Below are 16,358 nucleotides of genomic sequence, written 5' to 3'. Positions count from 1 at the left end.
CATGGTGCTTTAGTGCAGTAATAGAAATGTAACTAAGGCAACCACTGAAGGGGAAAGTAGACCTTGCCACCACACTTGGGTGAAACCCTGGATGCTTGATAAACACATTTTATTTCCAACCCTCTGTGACACTGAAGAGCAAGGCATGGGCTGTATTGCCAGGATGATGTAATGCTGAGATGGGGACATGAAAGTTCTTCAAGAAGTATCCATCTCAGTTGCAGATCTTGCCTACTATGCCCATCTCTTGAGAATTGACAAAAATTGTCTTTAATAGTCTATATCATCTTAGGTTTGTGGGTTCCATGAGCTGAATATGTGAGGACAGACAACAGAGCTAATATAAATTCCTCTTAGCCGGAAAACTTATCTTTCTATCTCATACTCCTCTCAGTTTCTTTTTCTTAAAGTGCAGACATGATCAAAGACCTCTGGGGTTTCCTTTCTCTCCCTGTGATCTCTGGTTTTCTTCTTTTCAAGGGAAAGTTTCTTGGAAAATGTCTGTAAATTCCAGTTTCCAATCTTTCAATTATATTTGCAAAAATCCATCCCCACTATCATTCCAATGACTTGATTAAAATTAAGCCTATTAAATAACACTTTCTTAACTGCTGGATTTAGCTTCTATGACTGCAGAAGCACTCTCATTCTATTGAATGCCTTTCTACACACATTATGTGTTCCCTGATTCACTTTTTCCAACTCTGTTAATAGTTTGCTTTACAGGCTCATGCTTACTGTTTTGCTTCCAGAAATTTTGTTCCAGTGGGATGTACGGTTTTTAATGTTCAAACCTATATTTTCAAATGTTACTTAAATGTTGATGACTCTCAAATTTATGATTTCACTGTTAACCCAGCTGTTAGCTGTTCCCTGATTCCACTCTCATTTTCCTTTATAGTATTAGAATTGTTAGCTTGGCGTGTGACTATTAAGAATGAATGTGAGGCTGGGGAGATGGCTTGGCAGTTGAGAATGTTTACTGCTTTTGCAGAGAACCCAGGTTCTCAGCACCTACATTAGGTAGTTCACAACAGACTGGAACTCCACTTCCATGAGATTTGATGCCCTGTAGCCCACAAGGGCACTTATATGCATGTAATGTGGATAAACACATGCAACTTCACATATACATTTAAATAAATCTTTTTTAAATTAAAAAAAAATACATTTTATCAGCACTCTTGTTTTTACAGTTAGGTGGGGGCATGTTAGGTGAACCTGAAATCCTTTTCAAAGAAGAGGACACACCTTGCTCTGTTTTCTCTGTCACCACATGCTTCTTACTACTATGAAACTTAGCTGTTACCTTCCTGAACTCTAAATGAAGGCCATACATACTAAAGCAGAAAAAGACATTTTTTGAGATGAGTAGTTACCTAAAACAAGCTAATTACATGAATCATGTCACTGCTATTTAACCTATACCATAAAGCTGGTGCAGCATCTGCTAACATTAAATCTACTGTTTAACAAGCATTTCAAGTCTGTCTTGAAGCTCAGCTGCTTTCCTTGCTTCCATTACTTTTACTTCTTTGGTCTTATCAGCCCTTTACTCACAACCACTCTATACTACTCACATTTTCTCTTTTCTTTCCCTCCCTCCATCCCTCCCTTCCTTCCTTCCTCCCTCCCTCCCTCCCTCCCTCCCTCCCTCCCTCCCTCCCTCCCTCCCTTCCTTCCTTCCTTCCTTCCTTCCTTCCTTCCTTCCTTCCTTCCTTCCATTTTTGGCTATAACCTGCAGAACAATGTGAAGCATTAAGAATACCACCAGCTCAGTAAGAATATTTTCATCCTATCCATAATAGTATCCCAGAAAATGTTTTTAAAGCTTATTCACTTCAAAAAAATTCTACTGGAAACCTAGACTAATCTTGTATTCAATGAAGAAAAATTAGAAAACTGTAGGTTGTAGTTTTTCCTTGAAGAATTTTTAAAAATTAATTTTTTATGTTAGCATATGAAGTAATCAATTTTGTTATGACATTTTCACACACAGATGCCAGGGTCCTTTGTTCCCACTTATTTCTCCTTTGCTCTCCCCCTTGCCTTCTGCTTCCCTCTGACTGGCTCTCTTCCTTCCCACACATAGTCAGTCCTCCATCTGCTTTCTGATTCCATGTATTCCACCAACTGATTCCCTGCCCCTAAGAGCTCCTCTTCTCTTTCCTAGTTCTAAGAACCTCCACACATAATTCTGAATGCCCATAGAGGAGAAAGCATGTGGTATTTGTGCTCACATATTTAATTATTTTACTTAGCACAATGAGTTGATCTATTTCCTGGACATGTAACTTTTTCATATTTCTTTATGATTGTATAGCATCACATTACATGTAGCACATTTCTCTATCTGTTCCTTTGTTGCTAGACATGAAATGCTCATTTTGATTTCCTGGCCATTCTGAACAGCAGAGCAAATAAACAAACAAAAACACATGAATATGCAAGCATCTCTGTGGCATACCAACTTAGAGTCCTTCCAATATGTAAGAAAGTGGCACGAGTGTAGTAGTATGGTAGTTCTGACTTCGATTTTGAACACCCTCTACACTGTTGCAGAATACTATTTTAACTGTGTAAACAGGTGGGGCTGGCTGGCAGAGAGAATAAACAGGAGGAGAAATGTAGGCTCTAGAAAAATAAGAGAGAAGAAATAGGAGGGAATGAAGAAAAAAGAGAAGGACATGCCTGGGGCCAGAAGCCAGGCAGCCACCAGGCAGCCATGGAAAAGCAGTGAAAGTAAAATATACAGAAGGAAAGAAAGGTAAAAGCCCCAAGGCAAAATGTAGTTAAAGAGAAACAGGTTAAGTTATAAGAGCTAGCAAGAAATGAGCATAAGCTAAGGCTGAGCATTCATTATGACTAACAGGTGTCTGTGTCATGATTTGAGAGTTGGTTGGTGGTCTAAAAGAAAGCCTGCTGCAACACTCCTTTCCACAGTTGCTGTGTCTGCTTACATCCCCACCAGTGGGGAAGGAGCATTCCTCTTTCCCTGCATCTTGACAGTATGTGTTGTTATTTGACTTTTTTCCTCTTTCTTCTGTTTTTGTTTTTGCTTTGATATTAGCCATTCCAACTGGTGTGAGAGGGAATCTAAAGAAAATTTTCAGTTTCAATTTCATAATGGCTAAGGATGTTGAACACTTTTCAAGTATCTGCTCATTTGTATTTCTTCTTTCAAGAAGTTTATTATCCCAGAACTATTTTTTTTTTGAGATAGGGTTTCTCTGTTTAGCCTTGGAGTCTGTCCCGGAACTTGTTTGTAGACCAGGATGGCCCTGAACTCACAGAGATCCACCTGCCTCAAAGTCTTAGAGTGATAAATCAAGAGAGAGAAATAAAAAGAGTATAATTAGGAAAGAGATTCTAATTATTCTCACTTGCAAATGCTCCCATATGGAAAAGAAAACTCTTAGACCTTATACATATTTTTCAAGAAGAATGCAGGAGAGAAAATCAGTAACTTTTCTCTAGACTGATAATGAACTTCCTGAGAAATAAATCAAGGCTAAAACATATGCGTAATAGCTTCACACACACACACACACACACACACACACACACACACACACACATACACACACACACACACACACACACACACACTAGCCTAGGTATAAATGTAACCTAGGAGATGAAAGACTTCTATAATAAAAACTCACAGAAGATAGAAAAATATCTTACATTAATGGATTGGCAGAATTACATATATATGCCATATATATACTATATATAGTAGTCATTTTTATAATATAGATTATGAAAATAATTATTTACCAAAAGCAGTCTGCTGAGTAAATGTAAGTGTTGTCATTCTTTACAGACATGGAAAATACCACGAATACCATATGGAAACACAAAAAAACCCAAGCAGTAAAAGCAACTCTATATTATAAAGAGCAATGCTGGAGATACTTCAGAACCGGACCCCAAATTGTATTACAGAGACACAATAACAAAAACACCATGGTACTGGCACATAAAAACATGCAGAACAACAAAATAGAGGGCCTTCCAAAAATATACCAACAAATTTTTATAAGGATGCCATATTTGTGGATGTGGATGTGTGTGTGTGTGTGTGTGTGTGTGTGTGTGTGTGTGTGTATGTGTATGTGTATATATATATATATATATATATATATATATATATATATATATATATATACATTCATACACATGTATATTTATAAAACATATATAGGTAATAATTTGAGAAGGGGTTGGGGATACAAGAAGAACTGGAATCGGGAGAGAGGTGGAAATGGACATAACATAAAACAAAAAAACATTGTTAAGAAAAAATAGACTTTATCAAATGGGTCTGGACAAAGTAGGATTTCTGCATGTACTTTTGCATTTGTAGATTTTAGATCTGAAGTCTTATCTCCCGACCTGCATAGTAATCTACTCAAAATAGATCAAAGAACTTGTTGTAAGACCTGGTTCTTTGAAACTGTTTAGAGGAGAACATAAGTAAAATACTTCAAGGCAAGTGCACAGGCAAGGAGTTGAGAAAAGATGGATGGAAAAATTTGACAACTACAGCTCAGATGGGGTATTAATATCTAGGGTGTATAAAGGACTGCAAAAATCAAACAGTCAACCCAGAAATTATCAGGTCAATAAACATAGTGCTTTCTGAATATTCTAAGGCACATACTATTAGAGTTGAGAAGGGTGGCACACACCTGTAACCCCAGCACTTGGAAGGCTGGAGGACATCCATCAGTTTGTAGCCCAACTGGGCAATGAGCAAGATCTTGTAGCACAGAAAAAAAAGAAAAAAAAAAGAATTCTACCACTGAGAGTCCTGTTGCTTTTCCTTTCCCAATTTTGTTGATAGGCCTGCTTTGTTTCTTGTCGCTCAGCATTTAAAGCTTCTTGCTTTGGCTTTTATGCTAGTCTCCCAGAATGAACTGCTATGCCATTGTTCTATACTCTTAAAATATTGATTTTTTTGATGCATCTATAGCCTGTAAGAAGTAATCACAGAAGAGAAGCCACCGTCATTGCTCCTGAGTTGGATTCTGTTTTGTTTTAATAGTATAAACCTGAGCTCTTCTTCAGCTTACTTCTCCTGTATCTACACAGGGCTCACCTTCTCACTCCATTGTCATCCCTTACACAGATGTCACCCTATCAAAGTTTCCATCCCATATGATCTTGAGCAAAATAATACCCATCATCACTGTTCTACCAGGGCAATATCTCAGAGTAGAGCATACATTGAGTTCTTCGTGATTTTCCTTAATATCCGTCTCCTCAAATTCAAGCACACAATCAACCACTACTCACTTCACTCAGTTATTCTGAGAAAAGTGAGTCATACCAGAAAATGGTGAAGAAATGTTGGTTGAATGGGTGAATCCTTAGAGAAAGACACACACAGAATGGGAATACAAGAATGGAGATCAGTTGATCCACCTCCAGTATACCACCCAGTTTCATTTAGAGTAGGTGACAGTGGCCTCAAACCAAGGCTGTGTATTCAATAATTCTGGGCCAGAACTAAGAAACAGAATTTCTAATACAGTCCCTGTTCACCCTCAGGCTGCTCGTGAAGAAACCTTACTTTGTCTTGATGAACTATTTTTTTTTTTTTGCCATCTGAAACTTGATTTATTAAAACAATTTAAATTATTTACTGAATCAATTTATCATCCCTCTTTATTTTCTTTAAGAATCAGCCATGTCTTGCCCAAGTAAGTCTGTTTGGCAAAAACTCAAAGCGGATATTATTCTTAGGGTTGGGACAATGGCATCAGCTCTTAAATGATCATATATATGCAATGCTGTTTTTAAAAATTAAATTATTTTAAAAATTATCTGTTTGTCTGTCTCTGTGTGGGTCTGTGAACATTAATTTGTGTGCCTACAGAGGCAGAGGTATTGAATCCCCCTGGAGCTGGAATCATAGGTAGCTGTGAATCACATGATATGGGTACTAGAAATTGAACTCTGATCTTCTGAAAGGACAACATGTGTGCTTAATCATTAAGCCATCTCACGAGCCCCAGAAACTTCTAGTTGTAACACATAGCAAAAAACTATGCTAAGTTCCCCATGAGAAAATCTTACATCTCATCTATTTTTAAGTGTACACTTCTGAGGCAAGCATATTCATCTTCTGACACCTGGTTTGCACTCCACTTTCTTCTTTCCAAAATTATGTCTGATGCTAGACATGGCAGTCACACAGGGATCGATCCTCTAGGTGTCACATTTCACAAGGGTGTTCAGAGAGTGTAAGCCAAATGAGAATATGTGACCCAAACCTATCATGAATAATGTTAGTGGAAGTTCTTGGATTCTGAGTATTCAAAATTGTACCCACTTTATTAAATTTGAAGGAAAATTAACAGAAGTTGGATTATATATATCACGTGAGGCTGACTTTGCAATCCATTCCAGTCAGCCTTGTAGCCTTTTCACTGGTGTAAAGCAATGGAGCTTGAAACAAGATGCTTCATATTTTTTGTGCCTGGGATACATATGTTTAAAGACAGAGTTTTCTCCCTAAAAACAGAAACTTTGAGGTCACTTTGTCACATTAGAAATGCAGCGTGGGTTTCTTGAAGCTCTGACACATGTTGCCTTTCCTTGTAGCATGCAAAGAAAGCTGTTCACATATTATGCCTCCTAATACTTCTAGCCACAAATGCATTAGCTCTCAGACAAGCACCATGCTATCTATCATCAATGAGATGCCACAAAATAAGACATGTTCTAATATCGCTTTGAAAAGAATTGCTTTGTGCTTTAAGTGCCGAGAACAAGCAAGCACCTCTGCCTATACTTTCAATCAGCTGCTGTATTGTTCAGAAAAGTAGTTGACAGCATAAGCACCCTGTGAGCATTATATTCAGGAAGGATAAGAAACATAAAGAATAGGAGGCTCAGGTAGGTGGATGGGTTGGTAGGGTAGTGTCAGGGGCCCGCTGTTTTCTCAGAAACAATTGTAACAGCTCTATTATGTAATGGAACAATGGTTTTGGAGACTTATGACAATCACATGCTTTAGCAGAGATAAATTAATTACTAAACTGAATTATAAAACCCTTCCCACTAGTCTTACTTGGAGGCAGATCCCGCATTTTGGGGATATGAAAACAGTCTCTAAAATGCCTCAGTTTATCTTCCTCATCCAAGCGGAGTGCAACTCTCTCATCTGTTGGGTGGCATTTGAGTTCAGCCGCAATGCGCCGCACTGCGTCAACCGGTAGCTCAAGGGGCGAGGGCTCCATCACAAACTGTTATCTAAGAAGGAAGTAAAATGATCAAACAATATCGCCATCGTCACTTCTCTACAGAGTATTATCCCTTTACAGAGTGTACCATGGTTTTAAACCCAGATTCCCATTTTTGCAACTCCAGAAACAATAGAATTCTAGCCAGGAGCAGTGGTACATACCTGTTATCCCGGAACTGGAAGGCTGAAGTAGGAGAATTACTGAGAGATAGACACAAGCTTGGGCTACACAGTGAGTGCGTCACACCAGGACGGGCTACATACTGAGACCAACCTCCCTCCCCCAAATCAAACCAACAGAAGTGGCTGGAGATAGGGCACCAAGAGTAAAGGCCTTTGCTGTCAAGCCTGGAAACCCAAGTTCCATTCCTGCAACCCACATGGTAGAAAGAACAATGGAATTACTCACTTTAAACCTAATCCAAAGATTTTGTTCTATATACAATGAAAATAGTAGTAACTTAGAAATGTTTGAAAATACTATGCTAGGTGTGGTGGCACAACAGGGAGGCAGAAGCAAACCTTTAGGAGTTTGAGGTCAGCCTGGATCACATAGAGCTTTCCAGCCCAGGCAGGGATACATACTGAAACCTTGTCTATATAAATAAAAAACAAAAATTGCTAAGGCTGCAGAAGAGATTTTGTTGTTAATATTGCTGGTTTTTTATTTTTTTTATTTTGTGGTTGTGTGTGTGTGTGTGTGTGTGTGTGTGTGTTATACATGTCTGTGTACATGCATGTGTTTCTGTGTGTATGTGCATATATGTTTGTGGGTCACACGTCTGTGTGCGTGCATGCAGAGGCTGAAGGTCAGTGTTGGTGTTGTCCTCACGCACTTAGTCTAACATTCCTGACACAAGTGCTCTCACTGACCCTGGAGCTCACCAATAGCCTAGGTTGGCTTGCCAGTGAGCTCCAGCAGGGCCTAGTTAGTTTCCATCCTTCCCTTCATACTGGGGTTACAAATGCCTGTTGCTGCACCTAGATTTTCTGTAGGTGCTGGAGATCTGACATCCGATCTGTGGGCTTGTATGGCAGATAGTTTCCTGAGTGAAACATCTCCTGTAACCTCCTCATTCTGTTACTTTTCAATTTTAGGGTTTATTTATTTTTATTTTGTGTGTATGATTGTTTGCCTACATGAATATGTCTGTGTGTGTGTGTGTGTGTGTGTGTGTGTGTGTGTGTGTGTGTGTGTGTCCTATGTGTGCAGTGTCCACAAAGGCCAGAAGAGGGTATCTGGTCCTTGGAACTGGAGTTGCAGGCAGTTGTTATCTGTGTGGGTGCTGGAAACCAAAGTCAGGTTCTCTGTAAGAAACAAGTACTCTTAGTGAACTGAGCCATCTCTCCAGTCCTCATTCCATTCTTATCTGAAAAAAACAAACCACGAATTTATTGTTTCACCTCATTCTGTCTAGCTATTTTACTAAGTTGTAACAATGAAGGTTCCTTTTTTTTAAAAGTATAGACACCTAATTCTCCATGTTACAACATTTTAAAGCTATGAATAACTTAAACTTTAACAAGAGTCTTTAATGTACATGCAAATGTAATGTATATGATATTGATGGAAAGGCAAGTTCTCTTGGAATGTCCTCTTTCTCTCAATAGGATACCAGAGCAATTAATTCAACCACCTGCTGCTTCTCAGCCACCCCAGAGCAAGCAGGATTCTGTAGTGTTTCTTAAAACCACATTCTACTCTGTTTCCTAATTATCTAGAACTCTTTAGTATTTGGGGAAGTGGGCTGAACCTTTCTGAGGAGCCATTAGGGGTTCAATATTTTTTTTAAAGAAAATTACTTCAATAATTGGTATAGAATGTATAAAATGAATATGGGAACACCTACATGCCACTAAGCATGTGTGGACATCAGAGGAAAACTGTTAGAAATGAGTTCTCTCTTTGCACTGTGGGTCTCGGTAGTGAGTTCAACACATCCTGCTGTGCAGCAAGCACTTTTACCAGTTGAGTTATCTCACTGGCCTGACAATGGAGGTTTAATTGCATGTTTTAACTCCATTCATCGGTTGGCATATTGATTTATATTTCCCCGAAATTTCAGGCTTTTGAAGTTGAGTAAGAAAGGTGTGAAAGATACCTAGCCCACCTTAGACTTCCTTGTTTTACACATGGTAGTTCTGTAAGCATCATCCACTTAAGCCTTTAAGACCTGTGCTTGCCTTGCTCCCTTCCTGTAGCCCCCGATACTGGTGGGAGGGTAGGGGAGAAAGCTGTAAGTGTCAATTCTTACATGGTTGACATTTTGTGGAAGAAAAGGAGAACGAATACTGTAGTAAATGTTGTGGATACTTCTAAGAACTAAGGGAACAGAATAATGGGATGCATCTGTGGCTTAAGTGACCAACCTCAGTGGGGCCCTGTGCATTTGTCTTGATGAAAATCTCAATTGGAAGGAAGATGGTTATAACTGAAAGGTCCAGGGCAGGAGATGACCTTAGCTTGGTCACACAATACTCTGTAGGGTTAAGGGGGTGGGAAATCGAGTGAAGTTGACAAGGGCAGCAGATATTAGTTTTGGAAACTTCTGTGACCCAAAGGGGCTTTGGGGTACTTGTCGAATAGAAAATAGGCTTATTCAGTGATTTTAGTGAAGAAAAGATATGTAATTTGCATTAAGTGAAAAACACCATGTACTCTGAAGAATTATAAGAATTTAACAGGGAGCCGAAGACACGGCAAAGCAGATGAAAGCAGTTGCTGCGTAAGTCTTTCAACCTGAGTTTGATTCTCAGAGCCAAAGTTAAATTCCGGATATATGCCATACATCTGTAATCCCAGCACTCTTGCAGAAAGATGGGGGGTGGAAACAGGAGAACTCCCCAGAATTCCCTGGGACAACCAGCCTAGAGTGTGAGTCTGGCAGATACAAGAAAGCCCTTGACTGAACAATGTGAAAGGAGAGAACCAACTCCCAAAAGTTTTCCTTTGACCCCTAGACACGCACCGTGGCACATATATGCCTGTACTAATGCAGAAAAACCACACACACACACACACACACACACACACACACACACAGATAATATTACTTATACACAATATTACTTATATTAGTAATAACAAATAATTTTTTAAATGTTACAGGATTGAGAAAAGAGAAGAGTGTGAGTTCATGGTACATTTGGTAAGAAAAATACAGACAGGGTGGCAATGGCTTCTCCTGCACAGAAGAGTCCTACATGGAAAACATTCAATTCCATAAGTATAGACAGTGATGCCACTAAGGCCATTGTAATGAAGAGAGTGTATGATGTCTGCTTTTCACCTCATGCTAATCTAGAATGGGTTTTGTTCAAACCTGGCATAGAAGAAGTTTTTAAAGTTGCATTTTATTTTCTATCCTTCCTTTTATTTTGAACTCTAACTACAGCACAGTTTCTTTAGGTACATGTGCAGATGAGAAAGATAGAATATGCTTGCTATGCCTGCGACTTGATTTGAAATTGGTTCCTACTGGGGTACCTTCTGAAGGAGGGAGCATGACTAGAGATGACAGCATCTCTCCCTTGACCTGACACATTTAGTTAGTCCTTGCCTGAACACTTGACCATGCGTTGCTGTGTCCGAATGACTTGCTGCAGCTCTGTTGAGGCAGTGGGCATAGTATTTAGCTGAGCATAACAGCAAATTCTTCCCAGAGTTTGAACTGTGATAGACATTGATTAATTCAGGTAGAAACAGGGTCATAAATTGCAAAGAATCAGAGAGAAGCTATGAAATACTGGGGCTCAAGAGCATATGGTCACGAGAGACTCATTTTTATTTTCTCAGTGAAACAGAAGTATTGATTATTAAACCATGAAAGTGTGCAGTGATTCCAGCAGCAAATAAGGTCACCAAGCTGAGCAATTGTTGTGGCTAAACAGTGAAGACTCCAAACAAATACAGGCTGGTCCTCTGTTGAGAGTCACAGAACCCTGCTATACACTAAGCTCTGCAAAGCTCTGGGGCCTGTTGAGGGCTGTTGCTAAATATCCTGGGGTGCTTTACGTCCTTGCTGTAAGGTGTATCCTTACTACAGACCTGTGACAGTGAGTTCTTACAGGCTCAGTTAAAGTCTATTCTACTGGCACCACACCATGTTTAATTACTCATGCTGGTTACCTCATTGCTAAGCATTGTTGCTTATGTAGGCTTTTCCCTAGAATAAAATGACAGCTGAATAGGAGAAGCCAAACAAACAGCTCAGTGAATGAGGACTAGCTGTTCCCAGGAGAATGTGACCTCTCTCACTCTGACCATAGGAAGACCAATTACAGAAACACTTCTAGTGAAACTCAGAGTCAAGAGTTTGCCTTATGTTGGGATTTTACCTGGAGTGCTGGCACTTTACTATTTCTTTGGGGACACATGAGTTCTGAGAGAGATTATTTCCATTCTGAGATTAATTCACTGTCATATTCCAAGCAGCACCCCACTATCCTCTCAGGGAGCATTTGTTAACACTGTGAAATCTTCTGTGGCTACATTTTAACCTTGCTATCATCCCTTCAATCTGTGAAATGCTGGTGCAATACTACTAAATGAAACTAGAGATGTTTACTCATGCCTGCAGTCTCAGCACTAGGGAGGCTGAGGATGGCCTTGAATTCAGCATCATCCTTGGCTATACTGAGTTCCAGGCCAGCTTGTACTACATCATAAGACCCTGTCTTAAACAACAGCAACCTAGAAACAGTCTTCCTGGTTGCTAACATATATTTTAACATACAACAAAATAATGCGAGAAAACAACTGGTAATAATTTGTGTGAGCAAATGTAGAGACTTTCTAACTGAAAAGAATGGTAGTTCTCCAACTACCAATTCAAAAAATGTTTATTGAGCTCTACTATGACTCAGACATATAACTCTGAAAAAGTAAAATAATGCTTCTGACCTCTTGACAAAGCATGTGGACAATATAAAAGTGAATCATGTTGGGCACGGTGGCCGATATCACAGTAATTTTACTGGGGAAAAGACTGAAGGATTACGAGTTCTAGGCCAGCCCTGAGTACATGGCCAGACCCTATCCAAAAACAAACAAGAAAAGTGTTACTATGTTTTCACCTACGTCTAGTTAGTCCTTGTAACAATACTGAGGAGATAGAGTTACTTAACCCAGAAGCCAAAGACGTTACAACAGATTAAAAAATGGACTCTGAGGCCAATGCAGTGTTTATCAAGTGTGTCCAAGAAGCAAACTGTGCTTCTCTTGAGGAGGCATGGAGTCAGACCCACAGAGAAACCCCCCTGCTCAAAGAGAGAAAACTCTCTGCTCAGAGCAGCCTCTTATTTTCTTGCATCCTGTTTCTCGAGTCTTAAAACCAATAACTTTAGTTTATTCCCTTTTCCTCTAGTTTCTCTTTTCAATTCCACATAAAGTCTACACACCAGCAGAGTCTAAATGTGAATTTATTTCCTGTTAAAAACATACTTGGAGACAGAGCATCATGAAGGAGCAGCGGCCTAACTGGAGCTCATGACTCTCCTTCCTGAGTACTGGGGTTGCAGATTCATGCCTATCTGTCTTTATTTTAAAATCTAATTCTTTCTGGCAAAAGTGCGGCTGTTTCCACTTCCAGGTTTGTTACACTTAAGGAAGGAGAAGATACTGGGTAGGAGTGTCTTCGCTGAAATAGGGTCTCATTCCTTCTGGGATACCCTTCTGTGCATAGCTCCAACAGGCTGAAATGCTCATTCAAGGCCTTCGCCCCAAGAGAGCACTTGATTAGTTCACACTAATTGCTGCTTAATTCTGCATTCATACCACCAGCTAAGACAATTAGTGCTTCAAAACATCATTTTATGCCTTGTTTAGACTTATCATTTCCAAGCATATTGACATGATTTGTTTGAAAATGAAGACATTAAATCCTAGTTCATCATAACTGTCAAAATTCATATTTCATGTACTTAGCATGGTTTAATTTTGCAAAGGTAGACAAACATGTCATGTACCTGATTCAAGTCATCTGAACACTCTTTGGTCATTGTTATATAAAATAAACTTCAAATTAACTTTTTGCAGGAGGCTGTGATTAGCATCAAGTCACATTCATAAGATATTTTCATAACAGCTTTAAATATCAATGTGTTTTGAAGGAAGTTGATTTTGTCCTCAGTCATACCCTTGCAATTTTGAAAACTGTATTTTCATGACTATATTTATGTAGCTAAATTTTTACAGTTGAAAGGTTTTACTTACTTACTAATAGCTTATTATTAGGTAAGAATCCTGATCCTACTGTTCTAAGATTGACCAGTTAAATAAATGACCCAGTACTCAAAAGTTAATTTTTACACAGCAAAGAGCCCTTCTAACCCTGAAGTGAGGAAACTGGATCCCAAGTTCAAAGTTTAGAAGCTGGTATAGACACATTCATGAAATGTCATCCTCCATGGGAAAAGTAAAAAGTTTGTATACAGGTGCACAAAGCATGCTTTTGTGGGACTGCCACTGGGAATTATGTGACGTCATAGTACTGCCAGCCGAGCTGAGCCTTAGAAGACTTGAGTTTGCTTTAGTTTTGTTTGAGCATTTGAGTTTGTTTCCAAGTTCCTAAAGCAGTGAACATTGGAAACCAAAGCTGTCTACCAAACACAGAAAAACATCAACTGACTTTCTATTTTTAGGCAAATGCTGTAGAAAACAAAAGGGGAAGAGACTCCACGCCAGAAGAGACACTTTCACTTCTGTAAAAGTTACTGTGACTAACAGCAGCATAGGACAAAACACAGGCCCACAAATCAGAAAGCTTATTGAAACATGCCTGTCCTCAACAGGACTCGCTCTATTGGACCATTGAAACTGGAGGAAGTGCAGGGCTAACTAATCAAGTTTAGTAGATGAATTGCAATGTGTTATCTCACTCTTGCTATTTAGATCTCTTCTCTCTCCTGGGTTTAGAGGTGCAGGAGGCCATGCCATAAAAGAAACAAGGGAAAGAAATCTCCAAAGGACCTCGCTGTATCAGCAGAGAGAATTACCATTTGGAAAAGAGTAAGAGAAGTGAATGTACATTTCTGTGTAGAGCCATGCCATGGCCTCCCTGCTTACCTGCTTAGATCCTCACAGGGCCTTCAGCTTCCAGTACCTTCTGGGGGGTGGGGGTGGGAGACGCCTGATATTTCCTTGTTGCTAGCCAGCCAGACTCTAAGACCTGATGAGACTCCACCCTGTTAGGAATTTGCATGTTAACTTTAGTCCCTCCCACCCTGTTTAATCAGGTTGTAAATTTCTAGCCACTGACAGAAACTAAGCAAAACGCTGCACCTCCCCCTGCAGGCTGGAGACATCTGGCTCTTCTGAGAGCTTTTCCCATGGAGATCCTGTCAGTTCTAGACACCCACAGACACTTCCTTGAGCTCTGCTTGTTTCTGCAGTGATTTCTGTGTCAGGGAACTGAACTCCAAACATCAGCATGTATTTTTTACTTTGTGCTCTGGAATATTCTAAACCCTGGGGACATGCTCTCTTTCAACTCTGGACACATTTCTCTTGGATTTTGAGACCCTGACCCACTGTTCAGTTTGATTGTAGGATTTTTGACTTATAATGGATAACGGTTTTATTCAAAAGTTAAAATAAACTGGGTGTAGTGGTGTATACCACTAACTCAAGCACTCTGCGCTAAATAAGAAGAACCTTGTCTCAAAAGAAAAATTAATATGGACTATTAGTTCCTCACAATAATTTATTGTCCAATAAATGAAATTTTTAAAATGGGTAGATTATAAATCTTGACAGATAGTATGACAACCACAGGGAAAAAAAAAAAAGAGTTAGGTCTTGAAAGTCCATGTGAGAAGTAGACTGAGAAACTTCACTAATGCACATTATTTCTTTAAGCTCTGCTCTTTATTGTCTGGTCTAGATTCCTTCCTCCGGCCTACTCCTGAGCTCAGGTCTTTTGATGAAGGTGCTATTAGGCATTCAAACAAAGAGCTACTGTTTTCAGAATGGGGACTGTGGAAGAGACTGCCTGGCTCTCTGCTGGTTGGCTCCTGTTCCTTGCTGAAGCCTGCAGCATTTGCACCCCTTGAGGCCCTCTACAGTTTATTCTGAGTGTCTTCATTGTGACCTGTACAATTTGCTGTACCTTGCTCAGGCTCAGGCTACAGCTACTATCTACCTGATGAGCAGAAAACACATCTTCTTTACAAGGTTATTGAGATAGTGAAACAATGCAGGGGAAAAGGAAACCACTGTACCGTGACACATAAATCCTTTTGACACATCCTTTGTTGCCTCAAATTAGACCAAGTTCCCCAGACAAAACATGCTGTCCCCAGCTTCCAAGACAGGGTAGTAGAACACATGAAGTTACTTCAAGATAATTTACTGGCCACTTTTAAAAGAAACATAAAATAGAGGATCCTACATTGACTCAATAGGAATTATAAAAATTTGAATGTAATTGAGAAATCTAAAATATTATAATATTTGTATTTACTTTCTATCAGCTAGTGTCTTGTGCTGTCAGAATTTTGGAAGATTAGTTCTACTGTGCAGGAGAAAGTCATACTCTGTTGTTGACTAGATATGGAAAGAAAAAGACTGACAGGTCAAAGTCTTCCTTTCATGCAATTGGTAAAATCTTGGAGTGATAACTGTAGCACATTCAGACAGAGCTGTTGTGGCCTGGCTTCCTTCATCACTCATATTGTACTTTGACTTGCAGACCTTAGGTTCTTATATTCCATCCTTTCACTCTACCCTTTTGGCTTTATTTCATAATTTACATTATTCCCCAGTTCCCTTAAACGTTTAGTATTGGGGAATTATCATTGTATTTAATTTTTAAAAAAGTCTTTTTATGATATGCCCAAGCTACTTAGATACGGACAGTTAGAACAGGAAAACTCTGCTGTCCTGACCGGTAACCTTACTTGTTACTAAGCTACTTAGTAACAAGTTGTTGCTAAGTTGTTACTTACTAAACCTTCAGAATCAGGAAGTTTTGCATGCTCTTTGCCAAAGTAAAATAATGGAACTACAGCTGCTCTGGGTCGTGGGAATCTTGTGAGATCTAATTGAACACTAAGCTAGTCATCCCACTTGTTATATCTTGTTATCCTTAATGATATCTGTCTA

The 16,358-nt window shown here is 39.3% G+C and overlaps 1 protein-coding gene across 5 annotated transcripts in view; it reads right to left on the bottom strand.

The window, feature by feature from the left end:
* Kynu (kynureninase) overlaps nt 1-14,473 on the bottom strand; it is a 139,115-nt gene extending 124,642 nt beyond the window's left edge. For all 5 annotated transcript variants that reach the window (XM_076569376.1, XM_006974295.4, XM_076569377.1 and 2 more), the window contains exons 1-2: nt 14,322-14,473; nt 7,082-7,263 (exon numbers count right to left, since the gene is read on the bottom strand). In XM_076569376.1, coding sequence (XP_076425491.1) covers nt 7,082-7,250 — 169 coding nt within the window. In that variant the 5' untranslated portion in view covers nt 7,251-7,263; nt 14,322-14,473. The remainder of the gene's footprint in view (nt 1-7,081; nt 7,264-14,321) is intronic.
* Between the last annotated feature and the right edge of the window lie 1,885 nt (nt 14,474-16,358).

Source organism: Peromyscus maniculatus, chromosome 4 (genome assembly GCF_049852395.1).
Source record: "Peromyscus maniculatus bairdii isolate BWxNUB_F1_BW_parent chromosome 4, HU_Pman_BW_mat_3.1, whole genome shotgun sequence".
Taxonomy (NCBI): Eukaryota; Metazoa; Chordata; class Mammalia; order Rodentia; family Cricetidae; genus Peromyscus; species Peromyscus maniculatus.
The sequence above is the reverse complement of the archived record's forward strand: the minus strand, read 5'-3'. Positions and strand labels throughout refer to the sequence as shown.